At 39.4% G+C, this 13470-nt stretch overlaps 1 protein-coding gene across 1 annotated transcript in view; it reads right to left on the bottom strand.

Annotated features, from left to right (window-relative positions):
• Window positions 1-13470, bottom strand: part of SIMC1 (SUMO interacting motifs containing 1) — a 103970-nt gene that overhangs the window by 17983 nt on the left and 72517 nt on the right. The window contains exons 5-7 of the mRNA XM_063085285.1: window positions 11731-11885; window positions 6916-7068; window positions 4907-5035 (exon numbers count right to left, since the gene is read on the bottom strand). Coding sequence (XP_062941355.1) covers window positions 4907-5035; window positions 6916-7068; window positions 11731-11885 — 437 coding nt within the window. The remainder of the gene's footprint in view (window positions 1-4906; window positions 5036-6915; window positions 7069-11730; window positions 11886-13470) is intronic.

Below are 13470 nucleotides of genomic sequence, written 5' to 3'. Positions count from 1 at the left end.
ATAGTTTTTGAACTGTTTTTTCTTTTTTCTTTTTTTTTTTTTGGTGGCTGGCCAGTAAGGAGATCCAAACCCTTGACCTTGGTGTTACAACACCACACTCTAACCAACTGAGCTAACTGGCCAGCCTTAGTTTTTGAATTGTCAATTCATACCTCCCTGAAAAAGAAATCTACTAACTAGAGTTCAATATTTAGTTACAGTTAATTCTGTCTTTAGTATGAGGGCATTTAGTCCAAATCCTATGGTTTAAGTTACTTGGACAGAGAGAGAAAACACAGTTGTGGTTGCCAGGGGTTGGGCAGGATGGATAGTTAGGGCTATAAAAGGGCATCATGAAAGATCCTTGTGATGATGGAACAGTTCTGTACCCTGACTGTGGTGGTGGTTACATAAATCTTCACGTGATAAAATTGCACAGAACTACACACAGATGAGTGCATGTAAAATGGGTGAAATTTGAATAAAGTCTTGGAGTATACCAATGTTAATTTCCTGCTTGTGATATTGTACTATAGTTATGCAAGATGTAATCACTGGGGAAAATAGGTTGAAAGGTACATAGTACCTGTTTAATAGTTTTTGCAACTTCCTGTGAATCTATAATTATTAAAAATTAAAAGTTTTAAAAAAGTTACTTGGGCTTGTTCCTTCACCCCTGCCCTCACTATTTTATTAATTTAAAATAGTTAGGTTAATTTATTTGTTTGTATTCCATTTTAGGCACCCCTTTCTGTCCCCCAAACTTCCTTGTTGATTTCTTCTTCTTTTTTTTTTTTTGAGTATGTAAAATATTAACATGGCTCTAAAAAGTTTAAAAGTTATAACCATACAAAAAAGGCATACTCAGGGAAGTTTTTACCACCACCACCACCACCATTACCATCCCATCCCATTTCTTTCTCCTTTCTATCCTGTTCCCAACCATGCTATGTATGTAGGCAATTTCATTAGTCTGTGGTTTAACCTTAACTTTGTTTCTTTTTTCACAAATGATCAGAATCATGTATATTTAAAAAAAAAAAAGATAAACAAAATTAGACAAAATAAAAAAACTAAATGAAAACAAAACAAAACAAAGAATTGTATATTTTTAGATTTCTCCTTCTTTCTTACAAAAAGATATGTACAGTTATGCATTGCTTAACCACAGGATGCATTGTTAGGTGATTTTGTCATTGTGTGAACATCACAGAATGTATTTACACAAACCTAGATGGTACAGCCTACTACATACCTAGGCTATATGGTACAGACTATTGCTCCTAGGTTACAAACCTATACAGTGTGTTACTGTACCGAATACTGTAGACAATTGTAACGTAATGGTAAGTATTTGTGTATCTAAACATATCTAAACATAGAAAAGGCACAGTAAAAATACAGTATTATAATCTCATGGAACCATCATCATACATGCAGTCCACCATTAATGAAAATGTTGCTATTTGGTGCATGACTGTATATTACCATACAAACTCTTTTGTATTTTACTTTTTTTTACTTAATGATATATTTTAGACATAAGTTTATAGAAATTTTTCTCTTATTATCTTTTTATAGCTGCATAATACTCCATCATGTAGATGTACCACAGATATTCAACCAGTGTCCTATGTATGAGCATTTGGGTTGCTTTCAATAGTTTGCAATTATACACATTGCTATAGTGAACATCCTTGTGCATATATATTTTTGCATTGTTAGAAGTGTGTCTTCAGGGTAAATTCCTAGACATGAGATTGCTGGGTCAAAAGGTAAATGCACACTTAGTTTTGTTAGATATTGCAAAATTCCCCTCCATAAGGCTTGTACAATTTTTGCATTCCCATCAGCAATGTATGAGTACCCACTTTCTCATAGCCTCACTAATGGAGTGTATTATTGTTCTTTTTAATTTACTTTTCTTCACATATGAGTGAGGTTGAACATAAAATTACAGATCAATATCCCTTGTAAACATAGATGCAAAAACCCTTAACAAAATATTGGCAACTTGAATCCATCAATAAAAAGTATAAAATATCACAACCAAGTGGGGTTTTTATTCCAGGAATGTAAGGTTGGTTTAACATTAGGAAATTAATCAATGGAATTCACTGCATCAACAGAATATAGTAGAAAAATTATGATGATCTCAATACATGCAAAACACATATTTGCTTAAAAACACTCAATAAACTAGAAATGGAAGGAAACTTGCTCAATCTGAGAAAGGGTACCTATGAAACCTATGAAAACCTCTACAGCTATCATATTTAATGGTCAAAGACTGAATGTTTTCCCCAAGATCAGGAATGACATTCCAAGGATATCTGCTCTCACCACTTCTCTAACATTCTACTGGAGGTACTAAGCCCATACAATAAGGAAAGCAAAAGAAGCAAAATGCATACAGGTTGAAAAGGAATATGTTAAATTGTCTTTATTTGCAGACAACATGATTGGGTATATAGAAAATCCTAAGAAAACAACAACAAGAAAATCCTATTAGAATCAATGAATTTATCAAAGCTGCAGGATTTCTACATATTACCAATGAACCACTGGAAAATGATAGTTTACACAAGTGTATGCATTTGTCAAGACTCACTGAATAATACTTTTTATATAATCTAATTATATGTAAATTATACCCAAACTTTAAACGATTAAAATAAATGAAGGTAAAGGCCAAATAAAGAAATTTTCTAGTATAATTTGGGTGGGTGGTCAATTTGCTCATTCTGAGAGAATTTTAAAGTATGCCAGGTTTTATTTAAATTATTTTTGTCTGGTTTAAGTCTAAATTTGTTTATAGTTACCCATTCCTTAGATTTCCCATCTCTCACCAGAATCCGGGCTTAAATGAATACATGGTATGGGAGGAGGACCCAAATGAAATACTCCTGACAAAGTGTTAGAGCAAGGATGGCATTCATGTGTGCTTTCTTTTGTTTGACCCTACAACATACTGCCACCTTTAAATACTGAACTTGGGATTAAGCAGCCCTGGGTTTGAATTTGGATTCTGAATCTTATTAGCTGTATAGCTTCGGGCTAGTTATTTCATTTTTTTGAGTATTTTTCTCATTCATTAAATAGGCATAACATTATCAGGTTTCATAAAAATAAATGAGATAATGTGACAATGACTGGCACATTGTAAGGACTTAATAAATGTTTGTCTTAATCTTTTTTTTTGGCGGCTGGCTGGTATGGGGATCCAAACCCTTGACCTTGGTGTTATAATACTGTGCTCTAACCAAATGAGCTAACTGGCCAGGCCTGTTTATCTTAATCTTAATGGGGTATTTTAATTAAGTCCTGTTACAGTACTATTTGGTATGATATTTTCTTCTAATATAAGAAAGCCAGAGCTGCCCAAGAGTAATCTTGGTTGCCAGGTGGGAGCTTAGTGATGGGGATGGGAAGCAGCCACAGAGCTAATGAAGATGTACTGCAGACAAACATACACCATCATTTCCCTAAAGGTCACCATATAATGGTTCTCATAGTTATTACCTGCTCCAGCAACTGTTCATGAATTCATATTCATTCCAGTTTATTTTTCTTCCTTTGGATTTTAAAATTACTGGTTCAAGAAAGGAATCATTGGCCCTAGCCAAAAACTCCATTTCTTTATTTTTCTTTTCTTTGGGTGGGGGGGTTCTGGCTCATGTGGGGATCTGATCCCTTGACCTTGGTGTTATAACCCTGCACTCTAGCCAGCTGAGCTAACTGGCCAACCCTCTCTATCTCCTTCTAATGAAATGCTTTACTAATTCATGCTTAAGGAGACTGAATTCCTTATTCTCACCATCTGGGCTCATTTTAAAAATTTTTATTAGGGCCGGCCTGTGGCTCACTCGGGAGAGTGTGGTGCTGATAACACCAAGGCCACGGGTTCGGATCCCATATAGGGATGGCCGGTTTGCTCACTGGGTGAACCTGGTGCTGACAACACCAAGTCAAGGGTTAAGATCCCCTTACCGGTCATCTTTTAAAAAAATAAATAAATAAATAAAAATAAAAAAATAAAAATTTTTATTATTTATTATTAACATATTCATTACTATAAATTGTGATTTTTCTTTATGACCTTTATCTGACCTATCACTCCCCAAACCCCCTCCTTCCCTCCCATCTCTAGCATCCTTAAGTTTGTTCTCTCCTTCTGTAAGTTCAACGTATTGTTGTGGTTCCTTCCTTCCGCCCTTCCTCCCTCCTTCCTTCCTTCCTTCTGTCCTTCCTTCCTTACCTCCCTCCTTCCTTCTTTCCTTCCTTACTTCCTTCTCTCCCTCCCTCCCTTATGAGTGAGAACATGCAGTATTTCTTTTTCCTTGTCTGACTTATTTCACTTAACATAATTTTCTCCAGACTCATCCATGTTGATATCTGGGCTGGTTCTATAGGTCCAAATCTCTTCATTCTTGGGTAAGTTCTTCCCCTAATATTAGCTGTGTATCTATTTCAATAATTCATGAAACCTTTAGTGAACAATTATTCCAGGCCCTATGGGTGAGGGTCAGAGAAGAAGCTGAATAGCTGAATCATGAAGGATGAGTAAAGCCGTTAGCCAAATGGATAAGGTAGGGAAATTTAGGCTCCATTTAGGGTATCTTGCCTCTTCCCAAGAAATTATGCCTCAGTTGCAAATAATAATTAGTTTAGAACTTACTTCTTTGAAAAGGTCAAAGAGATAGGAACAATGCCTCTACCCCTTTCTTCCTATTTTAACTATGGTTTGGGATTTTCTCTTTTGATTTTTGTTGTTGTTGTTGTTTTCTTTGTTTTTGTTTTGGCGACTTTCTTTTTTGAAATTCTGTTCCCAGCAGATAGGATAGATAGAAAAGTTAATTTAAGAAAAATGATGTCCTAGAAGTTTTTTTTTTTTTTAATGAAAAAGAAAAACAAAACTGAGACTCACCTCTGACTCCTCTCAGGAATGTCCAGCACAAACCCAAACATCATTTCAGCAATTTTATTGGAGCTGCAGGTGGGGGTCCTGTCCACCTCTACGGCTATGGACAGCATCCTCTGAAGCTGGCACACAATCCTGAGTCCAGAACATAGGACACAAATGAGTGGTTGGGTCTGGCAAGGAGCTACCCTGTGGCTGGGAGGAGGTCCCCACCAGTGTACATCGAGAACAGAGACTACTAAAGGATACTGGAACCCATACACAAAGTCAGGGAGAACTATTCAAGCTATCAGCATGCTTTCATTTAGCCATTTTACCTACCTGAATCCCCTTTGCCAGATCATACTATCTGAACCTCTCAGAACCTGGGGTTGAGCTGCAAAAGCAAGCTGCTTTTAAATTGAAAAATAGAACCATACAGTCTTAAGGATCTAGAGAACTTAAAGTTTTCTCTAATCTGTAACTTCCTTATTCTATAGATGCAGGAACAGGTCCAGAGAGACTAAAACTTATTTAAGTTTCTTTAATTCAGGAGAAAACATGCATGTGCCACACAGTTTTCTCCTGTTACTAAGTTCCTCTACAACAGTTTCTTACTAAATTCAGTCTCAGAATTTCCACTGGTAGAGCCTGACTCTGTCTCCCATCAGACCTAACTGTGGGAGACAGCCAGCCTGATGCAACATTAGAATCTCGGCAACCCCTCAGAAAGGTGAGCCTGGCCTGACGTCAGCCTTTTCTAACATGTATTCTTTGGGATGGGCGATAGGGTGTTGTTTTCAGAAAATCAGCAGCTAGTGACACAATAGGCGGACCTGGGGCTTTGGCATAAGATTCTGGCTCTACAATGACAAATTGTTCAACCTTCAACAAGTTACTAGACTGCTCTGAGTCCAAGTCTTCTTATGTATAAAAAAGGGGAAAAATACTATCTATTTCATAAAGTTATGAGTGACATGTAAAACATCTGGAAGAAAGGCACTCATTAATGGTAAATGGTAGTGCCTATTATTGTTGCTGATAAGATTATGATAAAGTTAACTTTTAGAGAGCCCTATTGTTATTTCTCATAATATTTACTTATAACAAATTTATTATGATCATTATTATATGAGATTAACTTCCATTGAAGGAACAATATCTGCCTCCCTCTTGGGTCTGTATACAGAACCTCTGTGATAATCTCACTTTAGGGCTTTCCCCAATCTACCCAAGCAAACGCTTCATTGTTCTAAAACATTCCCCTTTTAGATTCAAGATTGTCTCAAATTAGTTGGAATCTGTAGGCTTATATGAAAATCAGGTTGGTGAAACTAGTTTATAATACAGCATTGTGAATTTAGATACAAATGCTATATTTGAAATGTCAAGCATGATTGGCTTTTAACAATATGATTGACATGGAATACCACGTTACTGGTGCAAGGGCAGCCCCCAATAAATGCCTCTCAAAAAATGCCAAGACTGCTCTCAACTCCATAAAAGAAAAGCCATGAATCTCATTACAGTGTAATCTGAGGTAATGGGGCCTGCCCTGGTCTGAGCCATTGCTGTTATACCTGTTGGAACCTGCAGGTTGAACTGCTATTTTTCCTTCCATGACTGTGGGAGAGAAACATAGGTCCTTGAGGACTTGAGGTTGCCAGAACACCCACTACCTACCACTCCTTCTCTATGTCAGTGAATACCTGAAGCGATGAGTAGCTGTAACCCTTTATTGATTTTTGGGATCTAAGAAAAGGAGGGCAGTGTGCCCCAGCTTTTGTTTCACTTCTGCTCTGTGAGTTTGTATTCACTTTGTGAAGTCCCATTCATCTAGGGGTGAAAGCACCTGCTTTTGTTCTACCTTTGGAATTAGAAATTTAGCCTTTAGCTAAGGTAAATCTTTAATAAGAGTCAGCCTATGTTACAAGACCTCGTTAATCTGAGGGAAGCTGCTCTTAGGGAATGGTGCTGTTCGCTAAAACACGAAATTCCAACAACGCTGGGAAGGACAACTTCTGCCTGCCCCTTACAGTTGATTGGTGTTCTTTGTCAGGTTAGGCTGGGGAGAAGGATGGCTACTGCTGGCCTTTAAGATTCCTGTTCCTGAAGAGGGATGATTCACATTTGGGGACTGAGTTAATCCATCTTCAGTTACTGCTTTGACCAGCCACTTGATAACATCCCTGCAATGGAAAAAAGATCAGAAAGAAAAGTTTTAAACTTCTGTCATATTTGTGATGCTCAAGACTGCAGCCTTAACCTGGGCTCCAGGCCCCTACATTTCCCCAAAGGCAACAAAGGGAGCCCCCTTATGGGCAATTTTCAACATTTAAACAAAACTAATGGAAACCTCACATTTAATTCCAGTAAGGCTATAAAAGCTAACTGAAATATCAACATTTTTCTTTTCGTTATACTTATTGAAAGGTACCTCTGGGGTCAAAGAGGCTTAATCTGTGGCTTACTGACCAGGAATATTCTTTAACCAGGTAGAAAGTTGGACTGGATGACCAAAAAGTCTTTGCTGGCTCTCTATTATTAGATATTGTTTATTTATGCTAATAACTAAGGTTTAGAGAGTGTGCACTGGAGAAGAAGAAAACAAGAACAGAATACTACTTATTAATTTTAATAAAGAATATGTAGTGAAAAGAATAAAAGAGCTCTTAGAAATTAGAAACATGATAATAAAAATGAAAAACCCTATTTTTAGAAATGAAGATTTTTCCAGACTGAAATGGCCCACTGAATGCCCAACACAATGGATGAATATAGATCTACAACAAGCACACTGGGCAAAAAGGGGACTTTACAAACTTCCAGAGGACAAAACTGGGGCACATACAAAGAATCAGTAATCAAAATAGCTTCTGACTTCTTAACAGCAATTCTGGAAGCTAGAAAATGAAAGATTTCCTTCAAAGTTCTATAGAAAAGTTATTTCTATACTCAGCTAGATAAAATTGTGTGAGAAGATGAAGGCGTATTCAGACATATAAGATCTCAAAAACTTTACTTCCCACATGCCTTTCTTAGGAAGCTACTAGAGCCCGATTCTTCAAAATGAGGGAGTAAATCACAACAGAGAAATACACAAGACAAACAAAAAACCAAATAAATAAGAGATGCGACACTGGAAAGAGGTAAAGGGAATTCTCACACTTATGATAGCAACTGGCAAAGAGGACAATCTGGTCAAGATGGTGGAAATAGTTCTCAGCGGCACTCTCTCCCATAAATTAACCAATTTACAATGATTAAAAAGCAATGACAGCCAAGCTGGGGCCGCTAGAACTCAGAGGAAAAAGAGGAGAGACCTAAGGAGTGCATGAAGGTGGGAGAAGCCACAATGAGATAAAGAAAAAACCACTCTGACCGTTTTGCATCATAGCCACTTTAAGGCTGGAGCTGCTTGGAGGCGGCAGGGAAGAAGAGGGCCTTGGTGGTTCCCATGCCAGTAGTATCACCAACACAGTTCCTGTGGACCCACATAGGACCGAGGAGCCACAACAACTGAAAAAAAGGAGCCACTCAGAGGATGGTGAGTCATCACAAGGGACTGGAGCACGGCCCATCCCATGGGAAGTGTTTGGAGTATGGGTAGTGGGGGAGACAGGCCCACTGGGAGAACACTGGGACACAGTAAGGACAGCTGTAGGATCACTCAGAGGAGACTGGTCAGGAATTTAGAACTGCAAGGGGTGCAGTTTGATGAAAAGACTCAGGCCCAGACCAGTGTTTCTATACAGCCTGGGTGCACCGGATTTCACCCGATCTGGAAGTATCTATAAAGTCAACCATTAAAACGCAAGCTGCACAAAAAGCATCCTCTAGGGAATCAGCAGCAAAGCAGCAATTTAGCTCAACCACAGAGCTCAAGTACTGGTCCCCACAAGAAGTCCCCCCGTTTTAGAAGTAAGCAAAGGACAACAAATTAGTTCTAGTGCAGAGTTTAAGCGGTGGAAACAGTAAATAATCCAACACAGAACTGAAAGAAAAAACAAAGTACCCACAACCAGAAACAAAGTTTTATAAATAGTAAAGGTCTCATTTCACCAAACAACTCTTATAACAACTAGAAGGACTGGAAATCCCCTGTGCTACCAAGCCAGGAAGCGGGGAGGGCCAGGGGCCTTGGCCATGTCCCCCAATACCCACAACCAGTGCCAAGGATGGGGGCCTTGGGCCTCAGCCATACCCCCCTGACAAGTGCAACCACCTCAGCGACAACCACTGAACCACCAGGGGAAATGCCCCAGGCTCTCCTGAGCCAGGGTGGTGGGCGGCCAAGGGCCTCATCCTCCCCCTGCCCCCTGCACGAGCAACCAGCCCAGCAGTGACCACCAAGCCATAGCAGGAGGCAACCCAGCCTCTCCTGAGCCAGAGTGGCAAGGGCCCAAGGGCCTCATTCACATCCCTCCCCTCCCGGCACAAGTAACCAGCCCAGCGATGACCAGCAAGCCTCAACAAGAAGGGCCCCAGGCTTCTGAGCTGGGGTGGTGGGGGGCAAGGGCTATTGCCACACACCCTTGACATCTGCACCCAGCCTGGCAATAACCAAGCCACCGCTGGAAACTCACTGGTCTCCTCTGTGGGAATGTGGGGGGTGCCACAGGCCTCAATCCCACGCCTCCTCCTTCCTCCTTCTTCCATCCCATTTCCTTCCTCTTTCCCCCTCTCCCTCTCCCTCCCAACTGCTCCACAACATCATAGAATGTAAAAAAAAAATTAATAAAAAGTTTTTTTTTTTTTTTTTTTGTCTTTTTTGTGACCGGCACTCAGCCAGTGAGTGCACTGGCCATTCCTATATAGGATCCGAACCCGCGGCGGGAGTGTCGCTGCGCTCCCAGCGCCGCACTCGGGAGTGTGCCACGGGCTCGGCCCAAATTAATAAAATTTAAAAAATAAATAAAAGGGGGGGAAAAAAAAGGACAACCAATCCAGAATGAAGGAAGTCACAATGTTCAACCACAAATCTTCGAAAAGAAGAAATTGATAAGATTTCCTGGTGTAAACAAACATCTTGAGAGGAACTGAGACCAAATAGAAGAGAACTTGGGGTTGATTTCTATATGCACAAAGAAAACAAGGAAGCTAAAAATAAGACAATTATTAACTCTAGGAAAAACAAAAAAGGTATGAATGAAAGGAAAAGTCATAGTTTAGTACCTGGCTAACCTCTGACTAGCATACACAGTCACAGTAATAGAAACATTAAATACTGATTTAAATAAAATTATGCTGTAACCATATGGATGGTATAGGGGCTGGGAAACGAATAGCAACACAAGCATGTTATTTAGCCATATTGAGGTAAATGCCAAAGGATCAATTAAACCAAAGAGATGGGAAAGTGAAATGCAGCTTAAGGGACCTGGAGACTAGTGTTTTTCTTAAAACCTTATAGAACCTGTTTACTCATTGTATGCATAGTTAAAAACTAAAGCAAAGAAAGTATCATAAGAGGGGATCATATGGAGACTGACTTACCATCGCTCTCCTTTTAAAAATTCCTCTTTGAGGTATAACTTACATACAATAAATTATACAGGTTTTGTCTGATGAGTTTAGATAAATACATGCATACATGTGCCTAATCACCATCTCAATCTACTATCTCCATCTCTTAATGAACCAAAGATAGCTTATTTTCTTTCCAGCTGGAACAAATGATTTTTTTAAATGAGTAACCACAAAATAGAGGAGCAGGCTTGCATTTAGAGGCCAAATACCACCCCCCAAGTGCCTGTCTTTAAACCCAAGAATCAAACTCCATATAGTGAGAGGCTCACACCATGTGAGATGGAAATGAAAGCAACTGAGAGAACAGTGGATTCGTTCTCCTGCTCACTCCAATGGCTACACTCACAAAGTATGATAGACAGAATTGGTCTCATCATTTAAGTTGTTATTTTTCACTTTAAAACCCAACTATGCTCTTTGAAGACTCTCTACTTATGGATTTTCTGCCCCTACAATTATTAACACTTAAACTTCACATAAAATGCCACATATAGGGAAATGGATATGGGCATGCAAACTAAGGGAGAGAAGCTGACCAATGCCCCAAACATAATGAAACATCCTCCTTTTTTTATTAGAGAAGTTATAATAGTCAATATCCCATATTGGTCTGTGAAAACTATTCTCAACAAATATCTAAGAACATATGAGAATGTAAACATTTGACAGGAAGAGTTTCAAAGCTGCTCTGAAAAAAGGGATGCTGGTACACTATTCTAAAGAGAACCATTTCCATAAAAGCAAGGGATGTAGTTCCAGGAAGAAAATTCCTGCTGAGATCACTCCCTTACAAATCACATTTCCCCACCTTGGTACAGTATAAGAATATAGTAGTTCCACACCCTGAAGCTTCCAGAAGCTCTGACCGAGCCTACAAAAAAAGAATACATGCTTGCTACCTATTGTACCTTATTGTCAGCTACATGACCTATTGTCATACATAATATTACTTTTCAGAAACTAGTAATATCAAATGAGTTTATATTGAGTTCATGAGAGTGATGGAAAAATTCTAGGTTTATAAAAGCTATGAAACAGTACACAAGTTAAGGTTTTCCTCTGGATCTCACAAGGTTGTTTGGACAATACTGAAGTAGACCAAAGGAAATCTTATGGTCTTGAGAGAAAAACCACCCAAGCTATGGTGTCTGCCACATTGCTGGTGCAGAGTTTCTTTAATGATTATCTATAGTTTTAATAATTATCCCTGTTACACTATCTAGTGACTAGAAAACTCATCCATCTGATATTCCCTGGCCTTCAGTAGATGCCCACCTATAGCCCTTACCACTTGTCATCCCAGGGCTCAGGTGTCTGGTTACCTTACATTGTGGGGCTGCTTGTCACAGGACAGCACAGTGTTTGCAATGGACTGCTGCAGGTGCTGCCGTTGCCGCCTCAGAATCTGCTGGAAGTCATCTTCTAGGGTCTGTACTACATAACGCAGAAAAAGGACTCGTCCAGGCAGAGTCTGCCCCTATGGGAGAAAGAACAAGAAGTCAATCTTTCTTCTCAGTCTCCTGATGACAGTAAGCATTGGGCTCTTATGAATACTAAGCCCAAGAGAAGGCCATGAGTCAACCATTATGTCTGTACCTAAAAGGAGGCTCCTGGGAGAGAGCAGGTAGTCTGTGTCACTACAAAAGGACAAATAGGGCAACTGCTAAAAGAATCATACCTAATAAGATCTCAGGACCCATTTTTTTGGTTTCTAGGGATTAAGAATAATTTACTTATTCAAAAGATGTACACACCTTAAATTTATTAGAATGTCCTAACAGCTAAGCTGCACCCAGTGTTCTGCTGCAATCTCTAGAATTGTAGACCTTTCGATTTTAAGAGACAGCCATGGGAAGTCAGTCTTTCTCACTGTACCTATCAACCTCAGAATAAACCCAAAACTGTGGACAACAGAACAGAGAGAAACCGGTTCTGTAATGACTCTTCTGAGCTGACAGATCAAACAACCATGATGTCCACCCTACTGCTGAATTTCCAGTAATGTGAGCTGATGCCTATCCTTATTGTTTAAGTAAGTCTCATTGGGGATTCTGTTACAGGGCAAATGATCCTGACACAGGTGAAGAGCATGGGCTTTGGTGACACACAGGCCTTATGTTTTTATTGATGCTGTTTGTTTTAAACCTAGCTCTTTCCCTTATTTAACTTACCCCTTTGAGTCTCAGTGTCCTCATAATTTACATGGGGCTAATTCTAACCTTGCCAAAAATAGTGTAAGTATCTGTCATATAGCAGGCAGACATGTATAATTCGTTGGTTTCCCTTTACTGGGAGACAAGCACTGGGAGCTCAGGAGCTCAGGCTTTGAAATTTCAAAGAAGAAGGCACCAAACTTCTGTTCCAGGGAACTTTCAAACTCCAAGGAGTAGGTATATTGTCTGGGAACAATAAACTCATGGACCAGGTTATGGTTCAGTCAGCAGGAAACAGAATGACCATTCCAAGCAAAAACCATTTCTTTATTTTTGGGAGGAAGTGATGATGAGATATCTTTGTCTTCCAACTATGTATATTCTTCTCTAACCCTTAATAGCTGAGACAAATGGTTTTTTAAAAATCACCTACTTGTGCTAGACTTACAATAAGAGAAAGTCACCTACTGATGCCACTTCCCACCACTTCTTGTGTACCCTAGAGGGAATAATTTTTAACTTTCTTCTGAAAGTCACCCTAAACATTTCTTTTATTTTTGACCAGTAAGGGGATCGCAACCCTTGGCACAGTGTGGTCCACACCACGTTCAGCCAGTGAGAGCACCGGCCATCCCTATATAGGATCCGAACCCACGGCCTTGGCGCTACCAGTGCCGCACTCTCCCGAGTGAGCCACAGGGCTGGCCCCACCCTAAACATTTCTAAAAATATAGACTTTTACTGCTATTTCTTGATTTATCAACATCACACATTATCTATTGGTTTCTGCTGCTCTAGCAAAGAATTTAACTTACTTATGTCTACCCCCCCTTCTCTTTCTAAAACAAGTATATCTCCATCAACTACAGACATTGTTTATATTCCATCATCTACAGACAGTATCTCTTG

Source organism: Cynocephalus volans, chromosome 2, assembly GCF_027409185.1.
Source record: "Cynocephalus volans isolate mCynVol1 chromosome 2, mCynVol1.pri, whole genome shotgun sequence".
Taxonomy (NCBI): domain Eukaryota; kingdom Metazoa; phylum Chordata; class Mammalia; order Dermoptera; family Cynocephalidae; genus Cynocephalus; species Cynocephalus volans.
The sequence above is the reverse complement of the archived record's forward strand: the minus strand, read 5'-3'. Positions and strand labels throughout refer to the sequence as shown.